At 36.7% G+C, this 20798-nt stretch overlaps 2 protein-coding genes across 2 annotated transcripts in view; one reads left to right on the forward strand and one right to left on the reverse strand.

The window, feature by feature from the left end:
- Positions 1–20059, reverse strand: part of LOC144847829 (soluble guanylate cyclase 88E-like) — a 43129-nt gene extending 23070 nt beyond the window's left edge. The window contains exons 1-4 of the mRNA XM_078704363.1: positions 19371–20059; positions 16824–17069; positions 15716–15813; positions 10861–11053 (exon numbers count right to left, since the gene is read on the reverse strand). Of these exons, the coding sequence (XP_078560489.1) occupies positions 10861–11053; positions 15716–15813; positions 16824–17069; positions 19371–19806 (973 nt within the window). The 5' untranslated portion in view covers positions 19807–20059. The remainder of the gene's footprint in view (positions 1–10860; positions 11054–15715; positions 15814–16823; positions 17070–19370) is intronic.
- On the forward strand, positions 445–8658 carry LOC144847835 (uncharacterized). Its single transcript, XM_078704374.1, has 5 exons — positions 445–572; positions 1198–1408; positions 3184–3366; positions 3831–4042; positions 6688–8658. Exons 1-5 carry the CDS (start codon positions 561–563, stop codon positions 6913–6915), a joined length of 846 nt encoding a protein of 281 aa, XP_078560500.1. The 5' UTR covers positions 445–560; the 3' UTR covers positions 6916–8658.
- Positions 20060–20798: the final 739 nt, after the last annotated feature.

A 20798-nucleotide genomic window follows, 5' to 3' on the forward strand; every position in this document is an offset into this window, starting at 1 on the left:
GGCAGAAAAAAAACATTTAGTATGAAATTAAGGGTGTTGCCCGGGCAACTGGGGCAACACCCCTGCGTCCGCCCCTGTATTACCATACTTTTATCTCTAATCAGATTAAACTAGTCAATCGCTTTTCCTCTGAATGAATACCATAATTACCAGGGAAGTATCAAGAATTCACTGAAAAGCTTTATTGGCTCATTTCCAAGTACTTATGTTGCCAAACTTGGAAATTCCCCGGTATGGAACGCCAATTAGGAGTAAAAACATACCGTACCAGTAACAAAAAGAAAGCGTGCGTACGTTGTGTATACTATGCACATATTATGTTATTATATTACTGGACTTAAAATATTCCGAACAATGAATAAATCTGGAGTATTACATTTCTACACAGTTGTTTATAAACATTTCTGACCTTTCTGGCGTACCGTAGTTCTTCTCATGGTTGTGCATGAGTGAGTACATTATAGACGCTGGCCTATAAACCCATTCTATCATTTTGATTGTTGATGTGCAGCAGCATTTTTCATGTGGATGAAATTTCATTAAAATATCGTTAAAATCATATGGAAGCGTCGGTAAGTGATTGTAGAATGAGTAGGGCGTATGTATGCAGACCTGGCGTATGGGAGGAACCACCGCGGTTATTTGAGTCATATTATTTTACTTGCTCCTCATTGTATTATCCTTGGGTGGGTAGTGCTTCCGGCCCAGACGAAAGACCCCGTTGACCCGCCGTACATAACACGTTCATTATTTCTTTCGAGCGTGAGGATAGATGCACAAGACTAAGTTTAAACTTGTACGTATTAGTATTTTTGCAATTTCGTGTGAATAATGCGCCAGTCTCTGACATGTGGATCGCAAAATACCCCTAAGTGAAATTAAACCTCACAATTAAATAATGTCTTTCTTATAATATATCTTCAATCAATGTCATTCTATGATTTTCTATATAACTTTTCAGGGTATTAATGTGTTTATATTGATGCTATAAATTTGCGCTGTAGAGTCAGGATTGTTACACTAGGGTTCTTTTTCACCAAACTTACATAAAATAGGCACTTATATTAGTAATGTAACTTTTGTCGGGCGGTTTACGTGTTATTCTTTGAAATTTGGAAGTTTAGGCATGAACGCGATATCATGGCGCATTTACTACTAAAAATAGAGCCTATCAAACGGACTGTTTCTATTTCATAGATTGCAATGACTCAACCAAGCGGAGGCCATGCGTCTGTTTACCACTATGATCCATACTCTGTAAACGTCGTCAACTCCATTCCGGGCGTTCACAAAAGTAGCCAGAAGTTGACTCAAGAATTAAACAGGACTGTTGCGCAACTAGCGCAAAATGTTGAAGCCCTGCGAAGCGACCTCCATGGAAACATTAGTTATGAGCAATTTATGGCAGGTAAGTCAGAACAGAATTATTGGGCGCCCGACGCTTGCATTGCACGGACGTAATGCAAGGTAAGTGATTTGACCAATCACAAGCGATCGGATTGTTCGAACAATCGCTTGTGATTGGTCAACTTGCTTGCGTTGCATCTACCTCATGCGTTGCGTCTCTAGAGAGTGAGAACCAACTTTAAGTGTGACTACGGTTCACACTAGTTCCGTTTCACGCGCGCAGGCAAATCAAAGCAATTGAACGTTCTATTCGCCGTCTTCTACGAAGCAAACGACGAGTGTCGGTATTAACAGGGATTAAGGAATATTCATGGTATTACCTATTATCCCTTTTGTACCATACCGTTTTATCAGGAAGTTTTATTTTACAACTCCTGGTTTTATAGTCATTAAAATTGTTATGATTCTCAATAATATACTTTTGTACTATCTAATATTCCCTTAATTAATAAGTTAGCTATGATATTCTTATCTTCTTAAATAATCAATTGTAACTTTTGTATATAAATTTGTAAATACGGGCTGTTGACGTCCTGCTTGTGTGGGAAATGTTCCACTTAAATGCCTTCGCAAAATTGACACCTCGAATGCGAGTGTATAAAAGAGGGTTTTCACTGCTGCAAGAGTTTATATCCGTGTATTTGCCGTATCCTCTGGTTGAGTGGGTTCGAAAGCTCTCTGGCTGCTAATAATAATATAACATTGAAAGGAAATTGTAAAACGAAACGCGATTTCCGGATTTAGAATAGAAACCGATCAGGAAATGTGGACGATTATAAACTTTCTTTTAATTCATTACATTACATGGATGTTAGGTAGGCCATGGAGAAATAAGTTAACTTATTTCTCCATCGGTAGGCATATGCATTCATAAATGACGTAACAATGACGCGCGGCAAGCGACTATATACTATTCATAACAACATTCACACGCTTTTTTTTTTATCTCGGCAGCTTAAACCAGTCACTCGCTTCTCTACCCCCCCCCCCCCCCCCTCCCCTGCTACATTAATACCTTATTAAACAAAACAGAATTTATGCCAATACCAGGGCCCGTGTCGAAATTCACAGAAACGCTGTGGCTTATGTTGCCAAACTTTGAAATTCCCCGATATGGAATGTCAATTTAGGAGTAAAAACTACCAGTAACAAACAGAAAGCGGCGTACGTAGTGTATACTATGCACAAATTATGTTATTATATTACTGGACTTAAAATATTCCGAACAATGAATAAATCTGGAGTATTACATTTCTACAGAGTTGTTTATAAACGTTTCTGACCTTTCTGGCGTACCGTAGTTGAGGTCGCTTATCGTCTGCCTTCTTCTCATGGTTGTGCATGAGTGAGTACATTATAGACGCTGGCCTATAAACCCATTCTATCAGTTTGACTGTTGATGTGTAGTAGCAGTGTTCATGTTTGCATGCAATTTTATTAGAAACTATTCGAATTTTGCCGAAGTGAAAAAGTCGCAGATTTGTAAAATAAAAATATGAATAACGCATGCGTATTAAGCTGACACTTTCGATTCGCGCGAACAAATTCCCCTGGAAAACAGGCCTATTTTCCAGTAGGCGAATTCGCGTTCGCGTGAATCGAAAGCGTCAGCTTATACGCATGCGTATTCATGTTTTCATCTTCCAAATCCCTCTCTACGCATGCGTATAAGCTGACGCTTTCGACTCGCGCGAACAAATTCGCCTAGTGGAAAATCAGCGAAGGCGGCGATGAGTGCGTAACACTAAACATTTTCCGTTACTTTTTTTTTAATAGACACGCTTTGTCATAATGAGATAGTGTTGGCCAACCGACAGTTCATGCCATATGACTACATAACATTTGAGTTGTTGGCGAGTCCAAACTTTCCAGTTGTACCCGTTAAGAAAACCATGACACGAGGCAGGTTGTTCCTCACAAACCGGAGACTGATTATGCTGTCTAACGAAGGAACTCAAAGTATGTGTTTCACATTGTTATAATGTGTGATGGTCTTTTGATAAGGGCTAACCCAGGTTATCACTAAAATGCTATCGAACTTTCGATTGCGATGACCGACGGCTTATAAGAAGCAAGTCATTAATTGTGCGCATGCGGGGAAGTTCTTCCTATACAGTATTTCTCGACACAGTTGTGGTTTCCAGGTCCAGGCGACGACGACAACCGACCGGACGACAACCGACCGGACGACGACCGACGACACATTATGTGTAGGTCGTGGGTCGTCGCAAATCGTCGGCTCCCCAATTTCAATGATTTAACTTATACATATATTATGTTCAATGTTTTTCTATAGAGAATGAATGTTTTGAATATTCCATTTCCAAAAAGAAACGAAATAAGGCTTACACTAAATGTGCATATTGAATTACATTATCATGTTTTATAGTATCGTTAGCTATTCATGTACTGAATTATTTTAGAAACGGAAGTTGTTGCAGTTCCTCCGGCCAGTACCAAAAAACCGACTAAATATTCCATAAAGTGTGAAGCAGGCGATGCATTCCACTATCAGTTCTTGCCGTTAAAGAACGTTCGAGCTGTTGAGCTTGATGCCTTAGTTGGGGCGTCCATGACTACCTTCATTGACAGCCAAGAAGCATGTTGTGCTCTCAAGATGTGTAGTTGGTTTGGGGTGAGTTACAGGGCCGTAACCAGGTTTGACGGCGGGGTGGATCGTTAAGTTCTTTAGTGGAACTGAGGGGCGGATCCAGGATATTGAAATAGGGGTGGCGTAGCTTTGCGAGCGAAGCGAGCAAACATTGGCTGGGGGCCAGGGGGCCGCCAAGGGCCCCCGGTGGGGGTCCAGGGGCCGACGGCCCCTGGAAATTTTGCCGTTCTAGCGCATTGTAAGTCGTTTAAAACGATTTACAAACATCTCATAATGTCATTTACCAAACACTCTAAAGCTCGCAAATTACGACATGTGGGACATGCAGCATGATACTTACCTAGGGTACCAAATGCCAAATGCCTGTACTTTACATCTAAATTTTTACAACGCGACGATGTTTTTCAGCTTTTATAAACTTGTCCTAGCCTAGGCCGGTATTATTTTCTTACACGCGCGCCGGGTCGATCGCGGTCACTACTTCTTCGCATGCAGCAGTAACATGACGTCACGTTAAAGCGGGCCGTCACAGAGTCTCATGCATATTTAAATGAAGCAAACTTGCTGAGAGTGTTTTCACCACGCAACACATGCGACGCAAGATTTATCGAAACTCCGAGCCATCTACTGACGGTCATGTTTTTGACAATTAAAATCACGGCATATTCAACGACCTGGTTTAAACGATCGTTTAAAAATTAGCGGTCCGGCTCGATTACATTATATTTAGTGATTTGAAAAAAACAAAACACCTCTTTTGTCATGATGTCATCGCGATGTGTTTATGAGAATCATCGACGGGAAAGCAAATAAAACAACAAGGGTCATGAAATGCTGCAGCATTGTTAATATTTTAATAGTAATACGTTTAAATAAAATGTAGCCCTAACGGGATAATTTTCATAGGCACTATACAGTCCTAGCCTTGTTTTTATTGTACTTAATAAATGGGCGCGTAGTATAGTAGCACTGACCATGTTATTGTTATCTATTTTTAATCTATTTTAAAATAACCGGTTAAATTGCGTTATGCAGCAGAAACAGACCCCATGTGGCTTCATCAACTCTATTGATCGTCTGAGGTACCGCTATTCTACAATACGGGAGTGACGATCACAAAGGATGCCGACCTGCTTAGTGGAACGCGACCAAGCTCACCACGTGGCTTTTATCAACTTGCTCCTTTTACACTTAACTGTGACGCTAGAGATTGATAGTACACAAAGGATGTCGACGTATGCTTGGTGGAATGCGATCAAGCTGACGATGTGCTCCGACGTACTATTTTCAATATGAAAATGTGCAAACCATCGGTGATTGATGACCGTCGAAACGATACGTGTTTTTAAAATCTATTTAATTTAAAAAAAAAAAAAAAATCTTTAAAAAATAGGGGGGGGGGGGCGGAGGACGCCCCATACACCCCCACTAGATCCGCCACTGGAATCATACAATCGAATTTTTTTTCTCTATAGGCCTATGGCCGCAAAACGCATTTCCGGCTATTCTCTTTTGTTTATGAACTATAAGTTGGTGTAATTTCCAGCCCACAAATTTCAATTGCCGACCTTATATTGTCAGAGGACGGCATTCTCTTGCCGACCGAAATTAGGCTAGATCCCTCCTCCTTTCAAGCCTCCTAGCAACAACATGGTACATTAGGGATCGTATCATTGAGACTTTAACAGGCATATTCACCATCATGTGGTGTTTAGGTAAAAAACCATGGAATTAAGATGATCTCTGAATTCACTCAACCGTTGCATCTTGCACTTGCGTGTGAGCTGCATGCTTTCTCTATCAAGCAGCTGGCTGGGCACGTCACACGCACGCGGAGACCTGCGTAGGGGAATACCCTGTTATGTCAAGCAAACAACTATGCTCTGTGTACAGCTCGCTAGAGCTCCAGAACCACGATGTTAAGCAGTTATCAAATAGAACTTATCTTGTAAATTTTAGTGTTAGGTTTTTATATTTTAGTTAAAATATATATATATATATTAATTAAATTTATTAAGGCTTGACTAGGCCTGTAGTGAACAATCGTCGTGTTGTGTTAGTATGCCCAGCAAAAAAAAAGTGGGAGGCCAAGCGGAACTCGCTGTTCAGCGGGGGGGATCGTACGATCCCCCCGATCCCCCCCTGGTTACGGGCCTGAGTTATACCATAGAGATATAAAGTTGTTCTCCATGATTATTACGTATATAATTTTGTATAGGAAAGCCATTAGCTTTCGTTATTACAGTGAAACATGAACAGGTGTACTGTGCATATTCTATAATATTCGAGGACTGGTATCAGTGTACAAAAATTACGTGCGTTAGACGTTTTATCGCAGTTCCATTGCGATGTCACGTATAGGCCATAGGCCTACACCAATTCCATCAATGCCCAGAGGGGAAAAACGTCGTTTCGAGTGTGAAATCTATTAGAAAATCAGCTTCACGTTTTGGTTTATAAAGCTTGGTTCCCACTAGAACGTAACGCAAGGACGTAAACGCAACGCAAGCGTTTTAACCAATGACAAACGAAGTTATAGACAGTTAGCAATCACAAGCGAATAAGCCATCGCTTGTGATTGGTCAATTCACTTGCGTTGCGTTACGTCCTTGCGTTGCGTCGCTAGTGGGAACCACGCTTAATGCTGGACACGATAATTTTATTTTTAGAAAGCAATGTGTCTGAGAAGCTGGTACGAAGTCGGTCGCGTAGCCAACCCGTCACTAAACCAACGCATCTTGAAACTTAGTGTTGATCTGCCGCCATGGGGAAACCCATGCGTTGTCACCATCTACGTGCAGCCAACCACAAATATTCTTCTCGTCAAAGACCTGCTCAGTGACTTGCAGGCGTACGGGCCAGCGATGAGACTTGCTTCGTACGAGAAAGAGACATAGGCCGCCTATTGGTGATCACCTCCTCAGAGTAGGTTGGTGACGTAGGCATTCACGATTTACAGTCTTTACAAAATCGTAATGAGGTATATGTTAATTAAAACGTTTTTATTTTTAAGTACCGTAATAACTTATTAATGATTATATTGTTTACAAAATGAGCATTTCTTAGTAGTGTTAGCACAGTGTTATATTTAGAATAAAGCTTAATCCATCGAGAAGTGACGATGAGAAAAGCCTAATAGAAAGCATTATATTAAAATACAGTATTGATTTAAAAAAAACATTTTACACGCTCGTGTTTTTAAAATGCAATTTATCTAGCACTACATTTTTAGATTACATTACTAAGTCTATAGCGGCATTCTTAACAAGAATGCTGTGTCTGCCCCCAGCTGGGGAAAAGGTTGTGACCAAAGTCCCACGACAGGTAAACTCGATCCCCGTGAGACAAAGTTAAATAACAATACACAACCTATCAAAACACCAGACCTGTGAATGCTACAGCTGGCTATTACAGTGCAGAGATAGATAATAGCATATTATGATTGTATAAAAGAAAATCAAATAATAACTCCTCAAGGGTGCAATTAAATGCATTGATATAGTAATGTCATAAGTTGTTGAATAACAAACAAAGCGCTCTAAATGGCGACAACTATGCTGATAAAGTCATTGACGATGCAACTATATTTTAATTTTTAAGATTAGCGAATTTTCATTTGGCATTCTTTCCTACTCGAACTCTGTACGAAGCATCGCTTGACAGCAACAATTATCCGCTTGTATATACGACGGCTAGTTTCGATTTTTTGGTGACTTTTTTCAGGATTTTTTTTTAATATGGAGTAGGCCTACAATATTGATAGTATAGTTTGCTGTCGTCGGTGCCCTGAAACGGTGCTCATGATGGGAGCTCTTACTTTAAGCGTGGTTCCCACTAGAACACAACGCAGCGACGTATCGACGCAAAGTGCCGTATTGCGTAATCACAAGTGGGAACCGACGACGCAACAGTGGTGCAAAATCGCAGATTTGATTCACGCAGGCGGGGGAAACACAATTATTGGAAGGGCATTTTCTTAAGTTGCGTAGGTTGCGTTACGTTGCGTCGCTAGTGGGAACCAATCTTTACTGTTTATTATACGTCACTTTCATAGACGATGGACCACAATGTAAAACAGATACACTGTTATCTGATTGTTTTTTTCCTGTATAAATATATTTATTATTATTATTATAGACGACACAATACTAGATACTTGGTGAATTTGAATAATTCTATTGAAATGAATACAACACTTTATCATGAACGAACTGTGAACGTCTTGTGACATAGCGCTCTTAACAAGACTTCTCCAATCAGAGCGATAGTTCGTTAAAGTGTGCATAGACTTATTTATTTTTCTTTTCGTATAATTTTCTATAATTGTTATCCATGTGGTTTTGGGTCGTTCTCTTGGTCTCTTGACTTTTCTCATTGATCCGGAAGAGCTCTTTGTGCTGGGATATCAGTAAAGAAGGGGTCCACACCATGTCAATCTTAATCACTCTGCTACACTTTTCCATGTTTTGTGCTGTTACATAAATCTATATTTTTTATTATAATTAGGCCATCTGATACCTAACATGCGTTCTGTTAAATATGTCAGTCTCGTCTTCCATTATGTGAGTCAGATAAGTGATTAGATTTTCTAGGAATATGTATTGCCGGTTTGATAAAATAAATATTATTTACATCTTCTATCTGCTTTTGTTTTGTTTTAATGGATTGAAATCTGAATGTGAAAATATCAAATAAATTTCACCGATATCGGGGACATTCTCTAAAGCGTGGTTCCCACTAAAACGCAACGCAGAGACGTATTGACGCAAAGTGATGTATTGCGTAATCACAATTGGGAACCGACAACGCAATTAGTGCTGTAAACATCGCAGGTTTGATTTCATGCAGGAGGCGGGGCCAAACACAATTATTAGAAGGGAATTCGCTTACGTTGCGTAGATTGCGTTACGTTGCGTCGCTAGTGGGAATTAAGCTTTAAGCGTGGTTCCCACTAGAACGCAACGTAACGCAATGACGTATCGACGCGAAGTGATGTATTGCGTAATCACAAGTGGGAACCGACGACGCAACAGTGCTGTAAAAATCGCAGGTTTGATTTCACGCAGGGCGGGGGAAAACACAATGATTGGAAGGGCACTTTCTTACGTTGCGTAGTTTGCGTTACGTTGCGCCGCTAGTGGGAACCAAGCTTTAACCCATAACCGTTCCACGTGAATGAGGACAGGCATGAGTGATATTAGACAAACGTTTGAAAAGTTCTGAAGTGCAGAAGGAAAATGTATGCATTTAGCAATACTGTACTGAAATGTTTGCTCTAGATTAAGTAAAAAGTGCAGTCAATATGCGCATGCCCAGTGAGCATAGTTAGTAAAAACAAGCATTTCCACCTCGCGCACTTTACTATTTATGTTCTGTTTATGACGTCAGTTAACGTCACACAATAGTTTAAATCTACGTGAAAGCTTTTAGTACACTTATAGTAGGTGATTTGCTATGTAATAATTTCTATAATCTAAATGTTTCTGGATTCTGGAAATAATCAAATTAAGTGTTTCAAACAATGAGGTTAAGCATTCCTGTGCGTATAAACAAAACCCACAAAGAGGGCGCGCCATTTAAATGCGTTACAACTTATTATTTTGTAAAGCTAATTTTTTTCATGCAAGATTCGACTATATTTAAGACAAAACTATGATTGACAGCTAATTTGTGTCTGGAGACGTCATCACATCAAAGTGACACTCACTTTCTTTTTCAATGATGTCATGGTTTAGTAGAAATTGAGAACAGCTATTATAGTTAATCTGGGTATAGGTCCTAGAGCTGGACTGTGTTTCTATACTTAATATTAGTAAAAAGATAAATATTTTGGCACATATGGCGTTTCATACGTATGATACTTGAGTTTAGAAACTGTATTTTTTTCCAGACAAAAATTGAATTAAACGCTGACTGATGGACTAAGGCGTGTCATACATATACTTTTGCTGGAATCGCCGAGTTTTGCGGACAAAAATCAGAATGCCGGCTGGTAGCGCTCGTAAAGCAAGTGAAGTAAATCTGATAACATAAAAAAAGACACTATACACTCCAACCTTGAGGCAAATCTATTTTATACTATGCAATTGATCGAATGAATTGACATCATATTATGTTGATGCAAAAATGATAAATTGAAGGCTATAAAACAATGCCATCTAGGCTACAATTTTTTCCCGTCCGTTGGTCGACTGGTTTATGGTGCACACTAAAGTAGTAGGCCTCTTTTTATTTTTCAAATTGATATACGGGGTAGGCCTACTCGCATCGGCCTACTATTGATTATGAAACAAATTAAACTAACGCCACATATAGATTCGACATGTTTAAATCAATTTTACCAGAGTTTTGAAAACGAATTGGAATATCGAAAAGGTCAGGTCGAAAGAAGCCCTCCCAAGGATCGGAAAACTATGGCGCGCCAAGCTGTCATTTATTCAAGTGATAAGATATCTTAGTTTTAAATAGAGATATCTTAGTTTTAAATAGAGATATCTTAGTTTTTTAGTTTTAAATAGAGATATCTTAGTTTTTAGTTTTAAATAGAGATATCTTAGTTTTTTAGTTTTAAATAGAGATATCTTAGTTTTTAATAGATATCTTAGTTTTTAATAGAGATATCTTAGTTTTAATAGAGATATCTTAGTTTTTAATAGAGATATCTTAGTTTTTAATAGAAATATCTTAGTTTTTAATAGAGATATCTCTATTAATAGAGATATCTTAGTTTAAAACTATAATAAATATCTTTATTTCCGAATAAATGACAGCTTGGCGCGCCACAGAAAACGTATTATTTATGACATTCTGATGAAGATTAAAAATAACTTTGCAGCACTTACCCATATCGTCAGTCATCAATCTAGGCGGCGGTTTCAAGTTCTCATCATTATCTTCTGTAGTGACGTCACAATTGACTGGTTTATTACAATTTCCATTTTCTATTGATTTTAACGCTACGGCGTTAGTCTGCGTCGGTTTACCAACTAAAGCCTTTGAACTCAGTTCAAATATGTTATTTGTATGCGTTGAGATCTAGCAATAAATAAATACAACACTTATATTAAATGACGGCGAAGAGAAAATAATTAAATCAAAGATAAGTGTTATTGTAGATCTTCCAAGAAAACTGTCTAGAAAAATCTAGAAAGAGTAACTGAGTTTGAATATAGATATTTTTTTTTTGTGATTATATTTGGGTGTTCTATATTATTAGCCACGATAAACGGTGGTAGAGGCCTTATTTAAATGTATCGACTTCACTGTAAAAATAGTGTTTAGATCGTAAACATATATCTTGTACCCACTTTTTGCACACATTTAGCTTTTAAACACGTAGTTACATGTTTAGCGATGTTTTCCTCCATATTGCTCCACATGTTTAACAATCAACACGTCACTGATGTGTTGAGTTGGATACAGACTACTTGTTTAGAATGTATTTAGAACGTAAACATGTTCATATCTAAACATGTTTAAGGCTAAATGTGTGGGAAATGTGGGTACAAAATACATGTTTAAGATAAGATCTAAGCACTATATTTACAGTGTTGTCCACACAGTAAGCAGTGACGGAGTCAAACTAGGACACGTCATATTACAGGTCTTCGGTTTCTAATCCACGGTTTAGCAAGCAGAAACAATTGATACCCATGTTGCTTTAAACTAATTAATATTTTACAAGATTGGGCCTATTACGTTTCGGTTTCCTTCTATAAATAAATTTCCATTTAGGTTGTAAAAAGAAAATGCTCCTAACCAGTATAATGACAAGATATTTAAACATTTTAATAGTGTCTTCTCTGAAAGATATGTCATTGTTTTATATGAGCAATTATATAATTACCGTATTTATTCGAACAAACGCTCTGCTTTGAATAAACGCCCCCCTCGAATAAACGCCCCACTTTTAATAAACGCCCCCTCGAATAAACGCCCCACTTTTGATAAACGCCCCACTTTTAATAAACGCCCCCATAGAACATCGTTTGGAATTTTTTTTTTCATTTTTTACCTCAAATAAACGCCCCGCCACATGAATATACACATTTCTATTTGTAGTAGAATTCATTAAATTCCATGATCTACAATTGATCAAGCATTTTGATGGAATTTTTACTGTATTTTATCACTACTTGTTATTGATTGTAGTTTTTCATATTTAAGGAGAATTATTTTATTATATTACGCTAAAACAAACAAACCGCCTCCCTCGATTAAACGGCCCTCTAAGAAACCCCTGAACAATAAACGAATAAATACGGTGATCTTGTGTGCACCTGGATATGCAAATTATATTACTTCGCTATGTAGGTTTCCTATGCACAATTCCATTCACCATGAGAAGCCGTTGCTGTATACCGTAAGTTATTAATCTTCTTTAGCTTGTTTGAAAATTAGTTACTCTTACTTGCTTAAATCATGGAAAAATAAGTTATTATTTTCCATGCTTGAATTCTGATAGTATTATCTGTTAATTAATTAATTAATTAATTAACATTAATTTAAAGATGTTTTTTTCGTATCAAAGAATAAGTTAGGCCTTATGGAGGCACTACAAAACTTTGCACGCCGTGATGCATTGAGTTTTCGCTTGTCATCACCCTCCGGTGAAAATCAATCGTTTTAATTTTTATTTTAATCAAAACATATACAATTATACGATACTGAACAATTGATTACGTCACGTCGCGTAATTGATACGTTGCAAATACAATTTTGTGTTTGTTTTTATTTGTTTGTGTGTTGTTGATCCTGGTACAATTAATATTATTTCGACGCCTATGAGCTGTTTGGCTCATTCGTTTAAAGATATATTGTCCCCCTGAAAAAATATTGTTTAAATTCTTTTTTAATATGGCATTTTAATGTCACATAGTAGTTATTCACTTTGACCAAAAATTGGATCGAAAAAAAATATTATTTACCAGATAAAACTGTAATTTAAAGCAAAAAATAGTTTTTGGTTGAATTTAACCGTTTATGTTGTCTTTTTTATAAGTGAAAACATTTTTTGGGGGATTGTTTTATACGCAAGTGATTAACTTGATTAAAACTACAAAATGACCCATTCAAAGTCTGTTTTATTAATTTTAATTTTTCATGTTTTTTTCATCTTTAATAGTTTCTATCCAATTAGTCCACAATTTTAGACTAATCATTAATTTTAGCATCGTCCTCTGCAACAGCTGACAGAACGTGCATAATTAGGCCTACATCATGGAGGAATTATTTAGTCATTCATGATTACATCGATGTATGACAATTGCATATCAAATTATGTATTATTGTTAGCAGCAGGCCGACTGCTGTGCAAGTACACAACAACAAATTAATCGGTCTATTATTCCACTCAGCATCATGCAAAGGCAATTAAATTAACTGATTTTCGATGACACAGGGAAAATGTTATTGAAAATATGTTTTTGAAAGTAAAGCTCTGTCTACAATATCAAACTTTATGTGACAAAAAAATATGATATGCCCACATGATGATGTCATAACACTACCATATTTGAGCATATCACTACCATATTTGGCCACATAACTAGTGTAGACAGAGCTTTACACACATTTGCAATTCAAAGTCTAGACGGCGATTCAGCTTAATTAATATTAGAGAGAAACTCGAAAGAGAATAAATTGAGGCAAGAAGTATAACCCCTCAAGCTCCATATCACTGCTCGTCGAAGTGACGACAATGTTTCACAAATTCTTATTATATTTATAGTAACAATCGTTTGATTTAATATCAGATCAGACCCCCATTATAATTAAGAGTTATGCTCTTAAAATAAGTTAGATTAAAATAATTTAACAACAGTTTCTTTGAATTAACCCACGAATATTAACAGAAATCTAATTCCAAAATAAAAAGTGACGCCAATGTTTCACAAATATTTTTATATTTTTACAGTAGTAACAATCGTTTGATTTGATATCAGATCGGACCCCCATGATAATCAAGAAGTATACTCTTAAAATAAATTGTAGGTTAAAATAATTTAACAACAGTTTCTTTGAATTCAACCGACGAATATTAGCAGAAATCGGAATTCCAAAATAAAACTTCTTCCTCAGCAAATTCTAAATTTTCCAAACATACGAAAAGCTTATTGTCTCTCCATTGAGATCCACTGATACCCACAACATTTCGTCTTTTTTAGTAATTTTCCTTTCGAATTTAGACGGAGATGTAACACAGAATTCTCCTTTTAGTTAGTACATAGGCCTATAAATAACACTGGAAATGCGTACATTTGTTGATAGTTAATAATTGTAATAGTAATTCGAAAGCAATTGCAATGGAGACGTGTTAATTATCTTTCAATTGGAATAATGTATTTGAAAGGTAATTATTCGTAAGTCAATCATTTTCAGAGAATAATAGTAATTACACTGTCGTCATTAATGTATCGGTTGTCATAGTAACGGGACTGTAATGTTTATTTTCACCCGTGTTAACATGATTATCTGTCGGATGGTGTCAATGACCAGGTAGGCCTATTATCCTGCATAAAGTGAGGAGTCGTGGTACATAATACTGCCGGTTTACTGTACAGTGGCGTAACGGCTTTGAGTGCTCACTGGCTAAACCCAGGGGCTCCGGAGCTTATGGGGGCCCCAGAGCAGTACCCAGAGGAAAATACAGGCATTAAAATATGTCGAAAAGGGCTAAAAACGGTCGAGGCCTCCAGCGTTGGTGGGCCACTTTGGGTTCCTAAACCAGGGCCTCGGACCTCTGCGTTACGCCACTGTTACTGTCATCATAAATGCGTAAAATATAACAAAAATATAGGCATATCTTATATATCCCGACAGAGAACATGATTAGGATTTGTGAGCGGGAGGAATGTAGAAGCAACATCTTATTTACACTGTCGTCTATATGTTGTATCGGTTGTCATAGTACCGTGCCAGTAATGTTTATACGGTATATTTTTCGCCAGTAATATAATAGTTTCAGCCGGATGATTCGCATGCTTGGTTAACTAATCACATGGTCTTTGGTTCTAATCCTGGCTTTAGTCACCTGCTTTTTCTCAGGGGTTAGGCATATTGGTTGTTTTTGTGTTTATTTTATAGCGTTGGTAGGCGGATCAGTTGAGAGAGGGGATTTAGAATGTGGGACACAGAGTTGTGGGAACAATTTGATATCAAAATTGCGGTCTTTAGTTTAAATTGTTATTGAATCGTACGCCATCTTGTTGTTTTATTGTTTACATGCTGTCATGGAAACCGATCAGGCAAAAACCGGTGTTGATTGACATCTGAAGACGAACAACAACAAGACAACGCAAATCAAACTGTGACAACGTACGCCATGGGACAAAACTGATGTGACAGTAACTGATTCTGTGGATTATAATTATAGGCCGTGTTTCCGCAGCCAAAATTTAACCGATAATTAACCGATAAAAATTAACCGATAATTAACCGATTAACTGCCTGTGGAAACGGGGTTTAACCGATTCCACTTCTAGAAAAATTAACCGATAATATTATCTCGAAAAATCATCGGATAAATGCGATAATTTTTAACCTTTGACCTAAAGGACAAATTGTTGCGTTGTGATTGGGCATCTGTTTGTTTTGGTAATAACTGACCATGCGCACTTTATTGATTAAGAAATTAACCGATAATAATTTTGTTTTGGCTGCAGAAACACGGCTTCAAACAGAAGATTTGTAGATTACCGTTTCCCAGGTGAATTCTGTTATGGGTCGCACCAGAATAAAATGCTCCTTCATCGGCTTGTCGATAAGGTTTGGTAGAACACTGTGTAGAACACGACCTGTAATGTTAAAAATATTGGTGTTTTTTTTCGTTTATTACTAAATATATTCATTTCATAATGACATTTCATAATCTTGATATCTTAAAATATTCATTAATATGTTCATTTCTTAGAGTACTCATATCTTAGCGTATTCATTTTTCTTAACGTATTTTTTCCTTGAAATAGGTCATATTTTTATCATATTCATTTCTTAACCATGTTCATTTCTTAATATCATCATAATATTAGCGCGTTAATTCTTTGTTTATTTTTTAATATTATGATAACACGTGACCTGTTAGCTTGACACGAAGCTTTATATAATATTTCATCATTTCATATAATTTAATTTTTCAAAATGATCATTAATTTTGTAAAATGTCACTTTTGTGTAAAAAGTGAAAAAGCTGTAAAATGTAACAAACATGTTTATGACGATATAAATATTATTTCACCTGTAAGACATACAAAATAAAATAAAGATCGATGAGTTGAGAGTATTTCCCCCAATAAAATATTAAATGCTTTTTTTACATAAATTTGTCGAAGACAGATAGATAGTAGAAACGGGATGGACGAGAATAAACAGAGATAATAAGGCTGGTAAGAAAATGTGATGTAATAATGTCGCTGATGAATGTATAAATACCATCATTTGGCACATTTCTATTAAAAGATGTATTGGTCCTAAAAAACATGACTATTTTTTGCTTTAAAGTACAGTTTTTTCAGGTAAATATTTTTTGTATCCAATTTTTAGTAAAAGTGAATAACTATTATGTAACATTAAAATTGCATATTCAACTCAAAACAAAAATGTAAGAAAAAATGTTTTTCAGGGGGACAATACATCTTTAAAGGGACACTTTTCGTGAAACGAACGATGGGGAAGTATGTTGTAACTATGGCCAACCGCTAAGGTTACACACCCCCATTAGGGGAACATTTCGTTGTGTCTCGAAGGATAGGGGTTATAATCTAATAGCTTTAATTTAATAGCTAATCTAATAATTAAACATACATACCTGTACAATTAATCATCATTTTTGAGTTAAAAACAATATGAAATGGGAATAAATCCAATAGTATACTGGAGCGTATATTGGCTCTAACACCTTTATGGAAATCACTGTTAAGAGGTTCGCAGAATTCCTTGTTGTCGAATGTAAGTCGAAATATTACGTAATAAGCTTTGTCTTTTTTGAACTCGTTCATAACTTTAACATCGATTGCTATACCGTAGAATCGAAGGCCAACTTCTTTTAGCTGTCCTATATTTATAAAGAAAGAAAAAGGAAATGTTACGAAACGAAAATTTAACGAAATACGATAACTAGTGAAGCTTGAAGAAATGCACCTGCCTGGTGACAATGGATCAACGTGCACCAACAACCATCATCATTAGTAAATCATTTTCGAATCTGTTCCAATTTCCTACATTTTAAAAATATTTGACGAGAACAAGGAAGAATTTCTTTACAATAAGAGCAATTAAGGAATGGAATAGTTTGTCAATAGAGGTTGTCAATGCTCAGTCCATAAATAGTTTGAAGAACAAATTGGACAAATTCTGGTCTTCAAAACCATACAAATACTCGTTAAAGTAGTTTCACAATTTTGCCATCAAGGTAATATAAGCAGTAGTCATAATACAATGCACCACACTCTACCCTATTTTCCAGTTCTGTGTGTTTTCAGAGCGGTTACAGGCGAAATGACTTCAACCGAAAAAAATTCCTATGAAATTGTATGAAGAGTTCCAACTCTGTTCTTTTCATTATTATCAACAAATCTTGATTTTATTTTAAAAAAAAAAATTTTTTAAGCTTTATCCAGAAATAATTATTCGAAAAAGTCGAATGGTCGTTGTTTTAATTTTGAAGTTCCTACTCTTCCATTTCTAAATAAATTGGAATTTGTCGGTAAACTGAAGCTGCCATGTTATTTGAAATGTAGTACTCTTAAGCGTGGTTCCCACTAGAACGCAACGACGTATTGACGCAAAGTGCTGTATTGCGTAATCACAAGTGGGAACCGACGACGCAATAGTGCTGCAAACATCGCAGGTTTGATTTCACGCAGCCGGGGGCAAACACAGTTATTAGAAAGGGAATTTTCTTACGTTGCTTAGATTGCGTTACGTTGCGTCGCTAGTGGGAACCAAGCTTTATATAAAATCCTCACCTCTCTATCGGAAGACTAAAAAGCTTGTTTCCCACTAGAACGCAACGCGTAAACGCAACGCAAGTAATTTGACCAATCACGAACCAAGAACGCGAGCCTTTTATTATTGATGCGTATCTCTCAACCCCTCCTCAACCCCTTGTCAGTTAACTTAACTAATTTATTCTGTGGAAACAACACACTCTCAAGATGTGGTAATGTTACGCGTCAATTAAATTTTATAGTCCAATAAATTGTCGTAGTTTTGTTCCAAAGCATGGGTAACGATTGCTTGTAAGATGTAGTGACGAATAATATTATTCTGGTACATAATAATGTACACAATTAATTGAGCATAACACTGTTTGAAGAATAATAATTATGGCCACTGTCTTAAGTAAACATTTATTTGAGATGGTATTATGCAAACAAAATTAATAATATGTAATAACCCGTAACTTACGATAGTGACCTCAAATATGTGTGCGACCCCGGATAATAAAACAGGTCCGTAAAAAGAGGAAGGGAAGAGGGGAGAGTAATCCCTAAATGCTAAAAATCACCATGCACTTAAACCATTGCTCTATAGAGCTTTTGCCAGATGTGTTAATATATCTACTTCGAAATCCATTATTCTTAATCAACGATTATCCACTGCAAAAATGTTTATATTTATATATATATATATATATGCCTAATGTTCAAGCAGGATGAATTACATATTAAAACTAATTCCCCTGTGGTTCAACTAGCCTATTCAAGGGTTGTTACAATCGTTGTTCAATGTTCTCAAAAGGAAATCATGTTTTTTAAATATAGTACTACCATATGGAATTGTATTTGTAATGCGATTATAACAGTTCCTATGCTGTTCGGTTTCCATCGAATCTGTTTATAGATCAAAATGGTGGTGATTTTATTACCTTCCGGTTTTTCAAATTTATCACGTTTTATTCATAAAAAATTATACCATACGCAATGCAGTTCATACCCTCAATAAATTAACTAATACGGCGAACGTAACTAATCGAATAATTTGTATTACACGCGTGCTGAGTAGCCAAGTGATGTAAATATAATTTGACATTAATGTTCCGATTTTGATTGTTACACTTGACAGTGATCACGTTTATTGATTTTGTAAAATAAGTAATTCAAACATGTCGCCAATGCTACCACCACGAAGCGACACAAAATGCACGCGTACAAAATCGGTACCAATTTCATATTGAACGCGCGCGTGTATTTTTTATCATGACGAACGCGCGTGTGTGTTTTTATCATTATCTGAACGCGCGCGTGTGTTTTTATCATGATTTGAACGCGCGCGTCATATTTGGTCTAGTGATGTCACTGAGATTGTTCCTAGCCTATTTGTTTGATTTAAAAAATGAAAAATATCTACTTACCCTTTACATAGTACATAAACCCCTCTCGCCTGGTCCGATAGTGTAGTATCAGTCCCGATGACGTTTCCTCTGTACAGAAAAAACTAGGTGGTTTTAATTTGGGATAGGTAAATCGCATATACTCATGAAGGTTGTCTAAACCATTGATAAAATCCCTCAAGTTTCTTCCAAGACATCTTAGTAGTGGTCCATACTCATACCTACTAACAAACTCAACGAAAGACGTTCCACACATGTCCATAAAATCATTGACAGAACAGCCGATTACCTCGGACGCAACGCGCGCAATACGTGGTATTATACTTTCGCTATAAATCCGATGAGTTACAAATGTGTACTCATTAATCTGCGCCTTGTCGCGTATTGCTAACCAGGCTGCTTCTCCATAGTTCCATTTTATTCTCTCGCAAATATTCTCAATAAGAACGCCGTACATGATTGCAAACTACTACCAGCCAACAGAAGACCGCAAAGTTTCCTTCTTTCTACTTGGAAGCCTTCTTCCGTCAACAGTCACGGGTCACATTCGTTGACTCCTGATTATTATTTTTTGCTAAAGCCCACTCACCATTGCGATTAAAATTTTAACAGTTGTGTTCTCGCGAAACTCAATTGCCAATTGAGATAAATAAACACAATTAATTTTCTCTGAACGACGAGATCTAGAAGGAATGTGTGTTTGTCAAGTGTGCGTCTATTTCTTTTGATAAATTATCTCGTCCTAGTTCCCTTTTATGTTATAGAGTAACTCAAAAAGGATAATGCATTTGTACAAATGGTGGCGCTGTCACACTTTACTTGCATGCAACATTGCAATAATTAATCTTTAAAATAATTTTTAACGAAATTCTGTACAAAACATACCGAAAATTTTATGCAAGGTAACATTTTTTATATATATTTTTTTTTTCCAAATTTCCCCGTCATTACTTATTATCCAGTTGTTCGGCCATGGGATTAAACTCTTGTCTAACAACAGGACACTGAGCCAAGATAGTAACAAATCGTTCTTTTATCTTTATGGATGGCTGCGACAAATAACAACTGTACTATGTACGGTACATTTCCCGCAGTGACGTGTCTGGGAACGTGGAACTGATCGTGTCGCAGCCACAGATAAACATTTTGATCTCCAGAGCTCAGCATCCTGTTGTTAGATTGCCTTGTTTATATACAAACAAAATCATTTCAATATTCCCCAAGGGCGCTGAGGGAGAGGGGAAAAATCTGTGACACACGATCATTAGCGCGTCGTGTCCATAAAACGCGCGTCAAAAATAATGTGTCAGTTTCTGGTTATCTGCATCTCTCTCACCTCGAATAAACTTTCTCTAAAAAAAGAGAATAATTATAACACATCTATAATTATCTAAACACTGGTAAAGGAAACATTGACAAAGTAGGGTAGCAGGACCTGACTAGACAAAA

Source organism: Antedon bifida, chromosome 7 (genome assembly GCF_963402885.1).
Source record: "Antedon bifida chromosome 7, ecAntBifi1.1, whole genome shotgun sequence".
Lineage (NCBI taxonomy): Eukaryota > Metazoa > Echinodermata > Crinoidea > Comatulida > Antedonidae > Antedon > Antedon bifida.